Source organism: Xenopus laevis, chromosome 8L, assembly GCF_017654675.1.
Source record: "Xenopus laevis strain J_2021 chromosome 8L, Xenopus_laevis_v10.1, whole genome shotgun sequence".
Classification (NCBI taxonomy): domain Eukaryota; kingdom Metazoa; phylum Chordata; class Amphibia; order Anura; family Pipidae; genus Xenopus; species Xenopus laevis.
Window position 1 is genome coordinate 132,202,386 of NC_054385.1, and position 17,248 is coordinate 132,219,633.

General features: G+C 42.3%; 1 protein-coding gene across 1 annotated transcript; it reads right to left on the bottom strand.

Moving 5' to 3' along the window:
* Window positions 1-444: 444 nt before the first annotated feature.
* LOC108699606 (toll-like receptor 2) lies at window positions 445-8,315 on the bottom strand. Its single transcript, XM_018231696.2, has 2 exons — window positions 8,158-8,315; window positions 445-3,389 (listed from the first exon to the last, which is right to left on the bottom strand). Exons 1-2 carry the CDS (start codon window positions 8,183-8,185, stop codon window positions 862-864), a joined length of 2,556 nt encoding a protein of 851 aa, XP_018087185.1. The 5' UTR covers window positions 8,186-8,315; the 3' UTR covers window positions 445-861.
* Between the last annotated feature and the right edge of the window lie 8,933 nt (window positions 8,316-17,248).

Consider the following 17,248-nt stretch of genomic DNA (forward strand, 5'->3'; position numbering starts at 1 on the left):
AAAGAACCAATATAAGAAATACAAATCTGTTTTAAACTGCTTTTCAATTTAAATTTTATAATAAAAAAAAAATAAATACAAATATCTACATATATTTACAGAAATAACATTGTTTTTCACAAAGGGGGGGGGGTAAAACACTAGCCAAGGGTGCCTGCTGAGGTACAGTAGACTTATAGTTGAACCTGTGATCCAGTAGGAACATACAACTATAACCCCACTGACAATGAGGAATGAATGGATATTGGGAAGTTGTATCAGGAGTCAGAGGCAGCAGTGCAGAGAAGAGAAAGGGACAGACACAATGACAGTTACACAGAACTATAAACCCAGTGAGAATGAGGAATGAATGGATATTGGGAAGTTGTATCAGGAGTCAGAAGCAGCAGTGCAGAGAAGAGAAAGGGACAGACACAATGACAGTTACACAGAACTATAAACCCAGTGAGAATGAGGAATGAATGGATATTGGGAAGTTGTATCAGGAGTCAGAGGCAGCAGTGCAGAGAAAGGGACAGACACAATGAGAAGTTGCTTAGAGTTACATAGTTTCAGGAGTCAGAACCAGCAGGGCAGAGAGTCAGTTATAGACAGATGCAATAACAGTTACACATAATGAACCCAATGAGAATGATGAAAATATTATTCTGGTACACTGAGCATGAGGCTGGAGGTGGTGGAACAGATTGGACACAAGTAAATCCTAAATAACACAATTATTGAATGAAGGAAACTAGTGCCGAGGCTTTGGTAAGATAAGAGACTAAAATTCTCAGTAGACTGAGAAGGTCCCAGTAGTCAGTCTGAAGACTATATCCCAGGAAACATAACAAATACAAGTACAAATCCATTATGAGGCAGTCAGCTGCCCGGCAGATTCATTTTGCTGTATATTATAGGTGGGATCTCTGAGACGGGACATGGTTCTGGTGCAACAGTTTCATCCACCACAGACAAACCTTCCTGGCCTCCATTGGAAGGACTGCCTAAAATGTTCTTCAACTGTATCCAAAAGAAATGCTGCTTGCTCAGCTCTGAAGGCCATTCAAGGTAGGTCTTCTTTCTCAGCATTTTCCTGAGCTTGTAAAACCTTTTTGGAAGGTCCTTCAGAGTGACGTTCTCCTTGACCACCAAGATGACGTCCTCAAATGAGTGGCTAATGGCCCTCTGGTGGGCAAAGTACAGTTCATAATTGCACCACTCGCTATTGACGAAGTTGTGGGAGAGAACAAAGATGGTTTTGCGACTGTTCTCGATGTTGTCGATGATGTTGTCAATGATCCATCTCCCTGGAAGGAAGTCTCTCTCATGAATGCAGACTCGGTACGGGGGGCTGCAGCTCTCCAGCCGATAAAGCAGCTCCCCTCTCACCCAGTCGGCATCTGAGTGGCAGTAGGAGACAAAGGCGTGATAAAGATATTCTTTGCCATCATTGGCTTTTCTGGAACGGTATTTTGACTTGACAATGTGGCACGTCATCCGAAAGTACCAAGGTGCATCAAACCTCCAGCACAATATCATGCAGAATATGACCACCACAGCCGTTGTTGACACCGTTATAGCCACCAGTAATCTCACGTCACACTCTACTGATCCAGGAGTGTAAGAATTCACTCTGGTGCCCCTAAGTTGCTGAGGGTGATAGCAATAATAGGCCTGTGGCCAATCAGCAAGGGAGACCTTGCTATTCGATAGGATGTCTGAGAAGAAGGCATAAAGGTCACAGGTGCAATGATAAGGATTATCTCCTGCAGTTAAGGTTCTGAGCTGGGGCAAATTATTAAAAGACCCCTTATCAATAACACTAAAGATGTTGCCATCTAGGGACAGAACCTGAAGATGAGGATTTCTCCAGTCGCTGGATATCAAGGTGAGTTTATTGTAGCTGAGAATCAGTTTTTTAAGGTTTGTGGCATTGTTGAAATAATCCATATTTAGCCATTCAAGGTGCGAGTAAGACAGATCTAGGTATTGAACCGTAGTGGGCAAACAGGTGAACACCCCTACCGACAGAATGTTGTACTTTAAAATAAGAGTGGTGATATTAGGAGTCCACCTGCAGTCTTCATACTGAGAACCTAAGTAATTAGACGAAAGGTCAAGAGTGGCCAACTTGGGCCAGCTCGCTGTCAACAAAGAAATCGGTTTAAGGCTTTGGAGGTTGTTGTTTTTGGCTGTGAATGTGCGGAGTTTGGGTAATTCGCTGTATTTGCACAATGGATTGTAAAGGTAGGAGCCCAGGAGAAGGTTGTTGGATATGTCCAGTCTCTCTACATTTTCCATCTGACTCCAGGCGTCGCACTGCACAAAATTGAAGTTAACGTTGATGATGTAGAGGTTGCGCACTCTACCGAACCAAGTGAAAGTCCGATCAAATGTCAAGATATCAGGGTTCTTTACGTCTTTGATGACCAGGTTCTTCAGAAAAAGATTATCCATTTTGACATCGACTTTGCTACGATCTAGAGTATAATCAAAGTCAATGGAGAGAAGCAGGAGGTTTTGGATACTAGAGGTCTGAATGCTTTCCAAGATCAGCTGCAAAAGTTTCTCATTCACTTTTCCTCCATAAAAGACCAACTCCCTAATATTAATGTCTGGAAGGCCAGAGAATAGATTAGTAGGTCCTGCGTAATAGGTATATTCAAATAAGTTCCAAAAACTGATTCTGTCCAATGATTTTCCTGCCAGGTCCTTTAGAATCAATAGCAATGCCTTTGCGTTTGTATCAAGGGCAATATCCAACGTTAAAATGTTAGTGTTAAGGACGGAAAAAGCCCCAGACTGATAGAGCACAAGGCTACATTTAGTCTTCAGTGAAAATGTTTGGAGACTAATGTTCTTTATAGGGACAAAGTCACCTTTCAGAACCTTGCTTACAAATGGGCCACCAATAGATAAACTTTGTAGATTCACCAAGGTTTTAAACACTTTCCCGAGAGTAGAGTAGTTGTACAAATTGTTGGACAGATCAAGGGACTCCAAGAGCAGAAGAGGTTCAAGCAAGACTGAAGGCACTTCTGTTAGGCTATTATTAAACAGGGTCAGGTTCCTCAGAAGAGTATTCAAGGCAAAAGAGTCATTCTCTATGGTGGAAATATTGTTGAAACTCAAATTTAAGGCTCGTAAGTTGGTGTAAGAGGAAAAGTCATCAAATTTGATTTGATAAAGCCAATTGCAGGACAGATCCAATTCCTCTAGCGTGATGGGAAGGTCCTCAGGGACTTCATTGAGATTCAGCCCCTGGCAGTTGGCATATTTTTGCTCATGATCCACTTGGCATGGGTTCTGGGACCATGTCCCCTTTACAAGGGCAAGAAGCAGGAGACAATACAACAAGGGCTCTCCATAGTGCCGAAACATTTCCAAATCCTTTACATCTTCTGACCCTGAAAGAGACAACAAGAACCAATCACTGCTATTGGCTTAGGCTGTTCCAAAAAGAAAAAAAATCTCTTAACCAATGCGACAAGCTCTCCTCATATCTCCATTAAGAGCATTGATCTTACCAATACCTATAAGAGAGAAGTAAAGTTCTGTCATATGTATAAAGACGTGTGGTTACTTGTACCAAGTAGAAGGGAAAAACATTAAGATGTCAGGGAATTGTAGTATAAAGTATCGAAGATCCTGGGCTGAAACTTGGTAATATTTGATGTTGATATTATGTTCTTGCAGGAGACAAGGCTAAAGAATCAGGGAAATTTACGTAGGACCTAACATCTAGTTAACTGCAAGAGGAGCAGGCATTCCTTCCAAAGGTCATTTTGCTGTAAGGGTGAGACGTGAGGGTAAAACTAGGTGTTTTTACTTCTACAATATAAGATACAAGGGGAGGGGAATACATCTAGGGAGCCCACCTGCTGTGGTCTGCACCCAAAAGTAGGCATAGGTCAATGAAGACCAAGCACTGAATCTTCAAGGCAAGTGATGGGTGGTTTGATCGGGTATGGATCATATTTCTATCTGTTTAAAGAGTCTATAGTCAAGTATAGGCTCCTGAGAAAGGGAATCATTAATCTCAGCCAGGGTGGCCGGGTAAGAAATTTCCCCCGGAGAGAAACTGATCATCATCAGTACAGTTAAAAATCTCGTGTTATGGAGAGGAAATTTGGGGCATACCATGGCAGGGAGAGGATTGGACCCAGCTATCCTTTGAGGCCCCTTTTCTGGAGGGAGCGAGTTGAGTAGATTGTGCCTCAGGTGGTTAGCCTATACAGAGTGGGGTGTATGACATTAGGAGAGGGGGGCAAAGCTATCTATTTTACCTGTGGTGCTGGGAGATCATTACTGATAGACAGTTGGATATCTATATTTCTTCCAATGCTATGATTTGAGGGACTCAGCTGCTCAGATCTATTTATTATTATTATTATATTATTATTATTCTGTATTTATGTAACATTGACACATTGCACAGCTCAGAGATTAGACATCAGCCCACTGATAGCCTTGGATCACTATGCTCGCTGTATGGATTACTCCGACTTCACTTTAATTAAAAGCAATGCGGTTCTGCCCCGCTCTGAGACTTAACTTAGATTCTGGCCACTGCAATTCACTTGCAACTCGCTAGAATCTGATTTCTAGGCTCAGGGACCCTATCAGGCCAGGCCAGCAGCTACTTGTGCCCTATGTAACAACACCCAACTGGCTCTCCCAGCCTCAACTGCGCAATTTCCATCTTACGTCCACTGCCTTATTAACCTCACATCTTTGTATCTATGTATTTAGTACTAATGAAGCAGACGCTCATGCCATGGGCCCGAGTGCCCCCTATGTTGTACCCTAGACATGTTCCTCCACTGTCTACCCCTAATTCTGGCCTTGAGCTCATCAGCCCAGCAGAAATGTAAATATCATAAAGCAGCAGGATATCTAGTCTCACAGTCACTGACCACTTGCATAGCTGCTTACACTAGCCCTAAAATGTTCTCTTCTGTTTACACGAATGTTGCTATGGACTGTGAATTACACCTCGGTGACCATAGTTGTGCGACTCTATGGCAGACTCTTCCTCACTCCCTAATAGTAGCACAGAGGGATGCAAAGACTCCAGGTCTACAGCAAACATCAGTTTTACCAGTGCAGGGAAACACTACATGATATTTTCATTACATGGTGTTACTGTTCCTTTAACTCCTCCTCAGGGGCAGGTGCCGTATTTACTATTCAGTGCAAAGTTAGAGCAAGGGTTGCACTGCAAAAGGGGTGGTTTACCTTTAAGTTAACTTTTAGTATGTTATAGGATGGCTAATTCTAAGCAGCTTTTCAACTGACCTCCATTTTTTTTCTTTCTTATAGTTTCGGAATTATTTGCCTTCTGACTCTTTCCAGCTTTCAAAAGGGGGTCACTAACCCCATCTATAAAGCAAATGCTCTGTAAGGCTACAAATTTATTATTATTGTTATTTTTATTACTCATCTTTCTACTCAGGCCTCTCCTATTCATAGTTCAGTCTCTTGACTGAAATCAAAATCAGTCAAATCAGTGCATGGTTGCTAGGGGAATTTGGACCCTAGCAACCAGCTGACACTGCAAACTGGAGAGCTGCTGAATAAAAAGCTAAATAACTCAAAAACCACAAATAATAAAAAATGAAAACCAATTGCAAATTGTCTCCTAATATCACTCTCTACATCATACTAACAGTTAACTTAAAGGTGAACAACCCCTTTAAGGGCAAAATGGTTTAGTATATGCCAATCTAAATGTATCCCTATATGCGCTCCAGCACTTGTACATACCCCTTACTAAATAAACAGTACTGTGTAACTGTATCTCTATGTCCTGCAAGGAAGCAACAGTCCTGTCTTGCTTTATGGCAGGGATTTTAGATGTACATTTAGGATTACAAGAGATCTATTAACCCTTTGCCTGCTTCTGGTGGGATACCGAATATAACTAGGAGAATGGAAAAGGTAAGAGATCGGTGTCAGACAGAACAAAACAACCAATGACCTAACAAATTTTCTATAAATAGAGAATAAATGGGAATAAAAGGGAATCAGACAGATAGTGATTGAGCTCTGTGGTCACATTAGATGGTCGGTCCTATAATAATCTCCTGTATTTGACGGCTCCATTATAATATATGATGCAGGATAAAGTGAGAACCAATGGCTTTAATCGTATCATAGTTTGAGCCAATGATGCAGCTAAATAGAGACATAGGGGGTGCAGAAGTTTCTTGGGGTGTCCCTAAATCAATATTATTATGTAAGGGCCCCTGGTCATGTTTTGGCTTCCCTGTGAAAGGTTTGTCGCTGCTTTTGTGACCTTCACCTTTGTTGCTGGATGCCATAACAAGTGTCTGTTATTGGATCACCTTTTGTTCGTGGGGATTGTGGAAATACTGGTTTCTCTCAGCAGAAGCTGCACAATGGCTCCCACGCCATTAAAGAATAGTATTTGCCTTTGGCATTTGTGACCTAAAAACCTTTACAGCTGGCAGAAACCATACAAAACGATTTTATGTGCGTATGAACACCCTACGAAACTGTCATGAAAGGGTACAGAATTCAATGTCAGAAAGCATGCTGGGATATGGAGGTGATCAGCTTCCTGAGGAATGCCAGGCAAGCTAACTACAAAATTATAGGCACCAGTGTCAGACTGGGGCCCCCAAGGGCTCTCCAACGCAGCAGTGGAACCCCCCACTCCAGCCATGGAAGACCCTACCACAATTACGAGGCCCATTGTGAACCTTCCTCCTCCATCTGCCCCAATGTGTACCTGCTCTTTTTGCTGCTAGAAACTGTTCCCATTACTCTGCAGATCCCGGGCAGATAGCTGGGCAAATGCAGGCCAGGGCAAAACCACCCTTAGGGCTCATTCAAGGAGCATTTTTGTCCAGGTTCTGGCAGTATGAGGTGTAGAGAGCAGTGCTGGGCTCACAAGCAGCCCTGGAGGTAAGTAGAGGGCCCCATTGCAACCTGAACCTATTGGGTAAGGGTGATGCCTACATGTCTCCTGCACCTGAACATCCCTACCAAACTGCAACTATTCATCTACAATTAGGGTTGCCACCTTTTCTTGAAAAAAATACCGGCCTTCCTATATCTTTTTTTCCGATTAATAACATTGGGACCAACCATTATTTTTACCAGCCAGGCCGGTAAAACACCGGCCAGGTGACAACCCTATCTACAATGCAGGACAGGCACAAAGGGCAAAAACATGGCAGACTACACCATTTTAATGCACTTATGGAGTAAAATATAGACAATATAACATAAGATAAGAAATTTAGATGAGACCCACATCTATATAGTGTTGGACTGGGCCGGCAGGACACTGGGAAAAAACCCGGTGGGCCCCCATCGGCCCAGCCATGTTCCCCCGATCGGCGAATCCCTTAAAAAACGTTTGCAGACACGCTATGCGACGGCATTCGCGCAGGCATGCGCCACACCAGTGTTTGTGCAGAGGGAAGCCGGGTGGGCCCCGGTGACTGCCTGGAGGGACCTTCATGTGCCAGTCCCGGTGGGCCCCCGTTACTCCAGTCCGACCCTGCATCTATACCTGCACCCAAAAAGCCTACCCTCATCCTGCAGGGTTGCCTGCAGGCAATCTGCGGGTACCTGATTTGCTGCAGGTAGGGATGCCAGGAAAAAAAAAACGGCCTTCCTATATATTTATCTGTTTTTCCTATTAATAACATTGGGATCAGCCATCATTTTTACAGGCCAGGCCTGTAAAATACCAGCCAGATGGCAATCCTAGCTGCAGGACTCCACACCAATGTGCCATGACCCATAGGAATGACAGTAGATAAGAAGCCAGTGCAATGTTAGTGGGTACAAAGGGTGCATTTGGCAAGCAAAATGATGCCAAAGTATAAAGTATTGACAAGGCTTGTTGATAGGCTCTCACATGTACAAATGATAGAGGACCAGGCTAGTAGGGCCACCATACTAATTAAAGGAATAAGTTACAGTGAAAGTATTATGTTCTGGGGTTATTCCTCCTAGAAAAGGTGGTCCACAAACTGGTTGCGTCACCAAACAACTGGGTTTTTCGGTGTTTTGGCCAGGTTTCATTTTGCTAGAGACCTACCCCTACAGCAGCTCACAACAAACTGGGACCCAGAGTTCAGTCCAACTAATGTAACCACAAGAGCTTACAATCAAACGATCAGGTACCACCAGTCTTACCGTGGTCCAGGGGATCCAGTCTGCTCATCCAAGTCTTGGCTCCATGGCTCCTGTTCCCCCACTGAAACCCAAGTGATCAGAGAGAGAGATTCGCCGCTGACAGGTGTGAGAGTGAGTCTTTCCTGTTTCTATAATTGCCCCGAGGTGGGGCAGGGGGTGGATCTTCTTCTCTAGGCATTGTGAATTTTCTTAAAGGGACATTACACACTTATGCATTCACAAAACAATAGCCAGCTCTTTGTTTTCTAATAACTTTAGCCCCCATAGCAAGGTATGTTTAAAGGGGAACTCCACCCAAATACGATTTTGCATAATGAATGAGACAGCAGCCAGTTCTGAAGTGTGAGGAGGGTGGGTTTCTGCCCCATCTTCCTACTAGTTTTACCCAACATCCCTCTAAAGACACCTGCCCCTGCCCTGCTGCCATTTTTATTATGGGTATTGCATGCAGCTTGGGCACCCACCAACATAGCCAGGGATTTAAAGGGGCCGCTCACATTTAAGATAACTTTTAGAATGTTATAGAATGGCCAGTTCTAAGCAACTTTCAATTGGTCTGGTTAAATAGTTTTTTAAATTATTGCCTTTTTCTTCTAAGGGACAGGGCTAGGGTTGCCACCTGGCCGGTAAAAATTATAATTGATCCCAATGTTATTGAAAAGATAAATACATAGAAAGGCCGGTATTTTTTTTTCCAGAAAAGGTGGCAACCCTAGTCAGGGCACACACTCAGATTTGGGGAGATTAGTCACCCGACGACAAATCTCCTCTTCTTTGGGGCAACTAATCTCCCCGAACTGCCTCCCACCAGCTAGAATGTAAATCGCCAGATGGCACTCGGGGTTCATTGACGTAAATCAGCCATAGACATGTAAAGGGCATAAAGGCAAAGATATTCACGTCTGTCTTGCCTTATGAACGTCTGTGTGGTGGGAAAGGAATGCATTTGTTTTCTTTGGGAAATCAGTTTGTGTGGAGTGAGAAATGCAAAAAAAGTTTGACTTTCATATGAACTGGCTCATGGCTGCCAAGCCTTGGGAAGCATAGCTACTGGCTGGCAGGGAATTCTGGGAGATGTAGTTTGCAACACTGGACTAACACTCCTATTAGTACTAATATGTTTCTATATACGTATTGACCCCTTTCTCTCCTGTCCCTTTAAAGTGAGGCTAAATCAATATATGTAACAGTAGAAGGGGACTGGGGAAGGCTGGTAAGGACCTATGATCCCTTTTATCCCCCAGCCAGCTTTCTCTCGAATATAAGTGAAGAGATAGGGTTAAAGGGGAACTATACCCCAAACGTTTTTAAGTTTTGTGTAAATGTAATTGCTACTGAAAGTTCTGTCTCTCCCTTTTTTGTTCTCTGGTTCTGACTCTTGACACAATGTAGCAGAATTCAGTTCTCCTCCAGGTCTGTTCATCAGCCTCATTCTGCTACATTGTTTCTAGAGTGAGAGCCGGCAGTGCAGAGAATATAACCAGCCAGACAGATATGGTTTCCAGCAGCAATTACTTTCGCGTATAACTATATAACCATGCAACGTTTGCCACAAATGGATATTGGGAAGTTGCTCAGAATTAAATATTCTTACATTAGCCAAAAACTGTTTTGGGGTGGAGTTTCCCTTTAATATCACAAAAAGCAAAGGCTGAGTTTCACTAAAAACCTTTCCCTCCTCCTCAATCCACAGTCTAATGGTCTATGGCATATTATTATTATACTTGGAATTCTTTCTCCTTCTTCTGCATTTATTATTATTATTATTATTATTAATAACATGTATTTATAGAGCACTAACATATTGTGCAGTGCTGTAAAATCAATGTTCTTATACAAAGAAATCACAAGAATTACATAGACATAACATACAGAGTTACATACATAACGACAAGTACCGGTAAAGGTGAGGAAGGACCTGTGCAAAAGAGCTTACAGTCTAAAGGGGAAGGGAATGAGACACAAGGTGTGGGAGTGGGCATAGTACAGTGTTTTCTTTTGCAGCCACTGCCTGGCATTGGGATGCCCACCCTCTGCCTAACCACTAAGCAATCCCTATAGGCCACCAAGTGTCATGTGACTGAGTCTTGATAATAAATAGCCCCATTGCTAACCTTCCTTTAACCATTCAGATTACATCTAATTTAATTTGCATACGGGGGAAACCAGATTTGGGTTCCAGCCTGAGCTTTCTTATGCATCCCACCCAAGTGCCAACCATTTACATAACAACGGTGTGTTAAGGAGGTTAGCTGAAGGAACAAAAGCCTTGTACATTAGATTGTAAACTCCACAGGCCTCCTTAACATATGTCCCTTAACCCTATGAAGTAAAGATTATAAACATTAAAGGAACAGTAAAGCCAAAAAATGTAAGTGTTTTAAAGTAATGAAAATAGCATGTACTGTTGCCCTGCACTGGTAAAACTGATCTGTTTGCTTCAGAAACACTACTATAGTTCATATAAACAAGCTGCTGGGGAGCAATGGTGGAAATTGAAAAATGGCTATATGGCACAGGTTAACTAATGGATAAAAGATAACACCATTAGACAGACAGAGATTATTTGTTATCTGATGTGTAACCTGAGCCTTTTCTCCTTTGAATGGCTGCCCCCATTGTTACACAGCAGCTTGTTTATATAAACTATAGTAGTACTTATCTGTTATCTACTGTGTATCCTGTGCTTGAATGGCTGACCCCATGTCTACACGGCAGCTTGTTTATATAAACTATAGTAGTACTTATCTGTGATCTACTGTGTATCCTGTGCTTGAATGGCTGCCCCCATGGCTACACAGCAGCTTGTTTATATAAACTATAGTAGTACTTATCTGTTATTTACTATGGATCCTGTGCTTGAATGGCTGCCCTCATGGCTACACAGCAGCTTGTTTATATAAACTATAGTAGTACTTATCTGTTATCTACTGTGTATCCTGTGCTTGAATGGCTGCCCTCATGGCTACACAGCAGCTTGTTTATATAAACTATAGTAGTACTTATCTGTTATCTACTGTGTATCCTGTGCTTGAATGGCTGCCCCCATGGCTACACAGCAGCTTGTTTATATAAACTATAGTAGTACTTATCTGTTATCTACTGTGTATCCTGTGCTTGAATGGCTGCCCCCATGGCTACACAGCAGCTTGTTTATATAAACAATAGTAGAGTTTCTGAAGCAAACACAGCAGTTTTACCAGTGCAGGGCAACACTTCATTATATTTTCATTACATTAAAACACTTTTATTTTTTGATGTTACTATTCCTTTAAGGAGGTTGGTGCTTTGCTCAATAAGTGAACTTTATGCAGCAGCCAATTAGAAGACAGGACACAAACAGAGAGTGCTGGGGAGGTGGCAGTTTAACAACTGCCTTCTCTGACAGTTGAGACTTGTGCAACCCTGCCCGTGTATGGATTCCAGCAAAGATGCCATACTTTCTATGCTTCTCCTAAAACTGATTAGTATAGTCCTTAGTATCACGTGTGTTCTTCTGCCCACTTTATAGGGAGCGTCTCTCCTTCCAGAGAAGCTTCAGACTCTGCTTTGTATTGTGCTTAATCTTTGTGTTAGAGAGTATAAGGCTCCTGGACCAGGGTGCCTATACCCACCCATATTATCAATGGGATCCAAAGTGCTTGTGCCCAGGGGGTGAGGGGGCCTGCATTGCCATGTTTCTTTACTTCAATGTGTGAGTAATTCCTAAGAGCAGGCAGAAGGGGGCGCTCATCGCAAGTTACATTGGAGCGGGTTCAAGTACCTTTCTGAATAGTGTCACTCAATTTCACATTTATTTGTGCACTCATTTGTCTGGGCCCACTTTTCGCTGGTGCGGTGAGATAAGTGAGGGGACGGCCCATAGTTCCCCCTGTAGTTTATACACTATGAAGCAGAGGGTAGCAGGTCCTTTTAATGTCCCACTGGTGCTCCGTCCAGGCACCTAATGAACATATGTAAACAGTCAAAATGGAGGACAGAAGAACGACAGTGCAGATTTACTTCTAATCTTCTAATCGTCCTTCTGTCCTCCATTTCGACTGTTTACATATGCCCATAGTTCCCCATGGGGATCAGGCCTGGGTCAATGAGGCCCACCAGGTTTTTTTTTTGGTGGCCCACTGGCCAAGTCCAACCCTGTGCCTGATATTACAGTGGGATTAGACACCATTGGCACAGGCACTTTTGCACACTTTAACACTCTCATATAAACTTTAACACTCTCATATACACTCTAACACTCTCATATACACTTTAACACTCTCATATACACTTTAACACTTTCATATACACTTTAACACTCTCATATAAACTTTAACACTCTCATATACACTTTAACACTTTCATATACACTTTAACACTCTCATATAAACTCTAACACTCTCATATACACTTTAACACTCTCATATACACTCTAACACTCTCATATACACGTTAACACTCTCATATACACTCTAACACTCTCATATACACTCTAACACTCTCATATACACTTTAACACTCTCATATACACTCTAACACTCTCATATACACGTTAACACTCTCATATACACTCTAACACTCTCATATACACTCTAACACTCTCATATACACTTTAACACTCTCATATACACTCTAACACTCTCATATACACTATAAAACTCTCATATACACTTTAACACTCTCATATACACTCTAACACTCTCATATACAAGTTAACACTCTCATATACACTCTAACACTCTCATATACACTCTAACACTCTCATATACACTTTAACACTCTCATATACACTCTAACACTCTCATATACACGTTAACACTCTCATATACACTCATACACTCTTACACTCTCATATACACTTTAACACTCTCATATACACTTTAACACTCTCATATACACTCTAACACTCTCATATACACTCTAACACTCTCATATAAACGTTAACACTCTCATATACAATCTAACACTGTCATATACACTTTAACACTCTCATATACACGTCAACACTCTCATATACACTTTAAGACTTTTATATACCCCCAGTCTTGTGGCACACAGGCGTATAAGAAATGTAAAAAACATTTATTTACTGTTACCCCATTAAGAGTCACCCGGCACTTCTGTTCATTTTGAAGCACTTATCGAGTTGGGGCCATAGGCCTCTGGGTCAGCGGACTAGTCCTGGGGGTGATGTGTGTCCATTAGCTCTTTCTCCCCCTGAAACTCGTCTAGGGTTGCCACCTGTCTGAATTTCACTCAGACAGCCCAGTTTTTGGAAGGGCTTCCCGATTGAAAAGTGCCTGTCAGGATTTCCAAATTAGGATATCCGGACAGGTCATTGAAGTGAATGACATGGCGATCAGCCAATCGCTATGTCATCAATCCCGTCCTCACGTCATCCGCCCCCTACAGCAACCACCCCACCCCCAACGCCATCCAGTCCGCCCTCCAACATCACCGCCCCACAAAACATCATTCGGCCCACCCCCAACATCACCTAGCCCGTCCCCCAATGTTACCGGCCTTTCCCCTGCCTGGTTTCCCCAAGGAAAAAAGGTGGCCACCCTAAACCCATCGTGGCAAACCGGGTCTGGACTGGGAATCAAAATATTCCCTGGTGTTTCAGGTACACAGAAGCCCAATAAATAGTGTCTATGGCAACTTACAGCAGCCATTTGCCAGAATCCACAGATTGCCAGTCCGGGCCTGGTGCAAATGTTTTTCAGGACCTTGTACATGTTTGGACTGGAGTGGGATGGACAAAGCAATGCAGCAAAGGGGGTCTGAAGACCTTTGCCTCCTGCAAGACTTTTGTCAGGGGAGGTCGGGGATAAAGGGGCTCAGCCTGACTTTGGTGAAGGGAAGTCAGAAGATTCTTTTCATCACGTGCCTTTTGTAACTTGGAGTTTGGAACTTTTGTGTATTTTGCATCTTTTTTTGTGATTTGAAGCACCTGTCCAGGCTTCAATGAAAAAAATATGGGTGGGGCTAGTAAGGTTTGTGAAACCATTTTCAATAAATCATTCTGGAATACTCCTTTTGTCAGCACATTCCTTCTATTATTTAGAGGAGTATAATGCACTGGCACATTCTCATTTTTTTATATAATATGTACTCTGTAAATAAAATAAAAAGTCTGAATAATGGCCTGTAAGGAGGTAAAGTATATTCACAGTCACGAAGATATGTCTGGTTTTCAGGAGGGTGAAGTGTAAAGGGGTAAAAATGAAGAATTTATCATTACAATGTAAATATTTAGCAGAATGCAGGTTTAGCCAGCAGGTGGCACTAAGCCCACTCTTGGGCCTGCAGCCTTGTGTCTTTATATGGTCACAGAACAACCCCTCAGTGACTTCTAATATCCTTATCATTTACAGTAGGGGGTACATTATCCCTTATAATACATGAGTGATACTCAGAGTTCCCTGTATAACTCAGCCTGCAGCCTTGTGCCTTTATATGGTCAAAGAACAACCCCTCAGTGACTTCTAATATCCTTATCATATTCCCTGTATAACTCAGCCTGCAGCCTTGTGCCTTTATATGGTCAAAGAACAACCCCTCAGTGACTTCTAATATCCTTATCATTTACAGTAGGGGGTACATTATCCCTTATAATACATGAGTGATACTGGGAGTTCCCTGCATAACTCAGCCTGCAGCCTTGTGCCTTTATATGGTCACAGAACAACCCCTCAGTGACTTCTAATATCCTTATCATTTACAGTAGGGGGTACATTATCCCTTATAATACATGAGTGATACTCAGAGTTCCCTGTATAACTCAGCCTGCAGCCTTGTGCCTTTATATGGTCACAGAACAACCCCTCAGTGGCTTCTAATATCCTTATCATTTACAGTAGGGGGTACATTATCCCTTATAATACATGAGTGATACTCAGAGTTCCCTGTATAACTCAGCCTGCAGCCTTGTGTCTTTATATGGTCACAGAACAACCCCTCAGTGACTTCTAATATCCTTATCATTTACAGTAGGGGGTACATTATCCCTTATAATACATGAGTGATACTCAGAGTTCCCTGTATAACTCATGTATTATATGTATGGTTTAAAAAGAAAAGTGCAGATATAAAAATACAAAGACTAAATATAATATAAAATATTTTATAAATAAATTTCACGTGAAATATGTTTTATATGTTTATACAGATGATATTTTTGTATGAAAAATATTTTTCAATAAAACAAATCTACTTTTTTCAGTTGGTGTGACCTTTAATTATTTTTAATGGCCCGTATGACCGTATGCTCTCGGTTAATGAGACTTGAGATGGATAGTAAATATTATAGTTGGTACAAAAATGGCTAAAAACAATCAAGACGATCCCAGTGTAATTGTATGATTGACCCCAGAACAGACAGACTGACAGATATAACATAGAGAATCCTTAGAAGGGTATAACGTCCAATTTCACTCTTTGATTGAAACTCATTCTCATCCCTTCATTATATTTTCAGCCCTTTTGAAATTGGGGAGATACAGGGGCAGGGGCAAAAAAACCTGGTGGGCACTTGTGGGACTACTGGGGTGGGGGGCTTGTGATGGGAGGCAGAGACCCAGTGAACCCCACACACCCCAGTCCCACACTGCACAGGGTCATTAAAACACAGTAGAGAATCTATTAGTGTTGGGGTACAATACCCAGAGACCAGTTATTAAAGGAGAAGGAAAGGTAAAAACTAAGTAAGCTTTATGAGAAAGGTCTCAGTGTCGGACTGGGACACCAGGGGCCCACCAAAAAACCTTACACCAGGGGCCCACCAAAAGTTTTTGGACCAGGGGCCCACCCTCAGCACTATTATTCTTCCTCTCCTCACTCAGCTTCTATTCTCCTAGTCTCTGTACTATAATCTATTATTCCATCTATTTAGCCTCTTTGTTCTCATAGAAATAGGGAATGACCATGAAATCGGCCAAATGTTTATCAGTATGAGGGGCCACTGACACCTGGCCCCCCCCCGGGAGTTTTCCGGATATCCTGGTGGGCCAGCCCAACACTGGTCTATATAAATACACCAGTAACCCCTCAAAGTAATGTTGCTCTGAGTCCTCTGTCAAAAGAAACATCACATTTCTTTCCTTCTATTGTGTACTCATGGGCTTCTGTATCAGACTTCCTGTTTTCAGCTTAAACCTCCAGGGCTAGGTCTTGAGCATGCTCAGTTTGCTCCTCTCTCTTTCCCTCCTCCCTGCTGTAATCTGAGCCCAGAGCTATGAGTGAGCAGGGAGAGACTCAGGCAGGAAGTGATGTCACAACAAGCTAAAATGGCAGCTGCTATTCTAAACAAACAGAGAGAGTTTCTACAGCTGTTTACTCAGGTATGGTTAAGCATTCTGCAGAATAAATATAGTGTTATAGCTTGCACTATTGTGGCTATAAACTGCCTCCGCAGCTTTCCTTCTCCTTTAAATGACTGTAACATTAGCGTTAGTCTCATTAGTGGCCCCCAGCAGGTTGCAGTGGTTCCTCCTCCATGGCAGTTATGAAATTACCTCCTCCACCCCTCCTTTTTTTCAGATGAGGCTAAATGAGCTATTCCTAAAAATGCCTCCTCCATTCTTTATTTCAAAAGTGGCTAGGGTTTCTACCTTTTCTGGAAAAAAATACCGGCCTTCCTATATTCTTGCCCTTTTTTCCTATTAATAACATTGGCATCAAGTATCATTTTTACCGGGCAGGCTGGTAAAATACCGGCCAGGTGGCAACCCTAAAAGTGGCTAGTCCTGAAATGGAAACTTGTCTCCTTGGGAAGAGCCGCCTCCTTCCTTTTCTTCTTCTAATGGGCTGGTCCCTAATAGACAGCCACCCTAACCATCACAAATCATCCCATTTTATTTTTATTTGCAGTTTACACAATGTCCCAACCTTTTTTTTTTTGGAACCTTAATTAATCATGGCTGTATCAAAAATGACAAAGTGTTTATATAATCCTAATGTCTAAATTGTACCCTAACCTTTAGTTTGTAAACTCTAATCTCTAGGTCCTTCTAACCCTATTGTACTCTGTAATCCTTGTTTGTTATCCACCATTTATTCCCTGTTTGCTATAACTGCAGTAAAGCACTGCGTATCATGACAGCGCTAT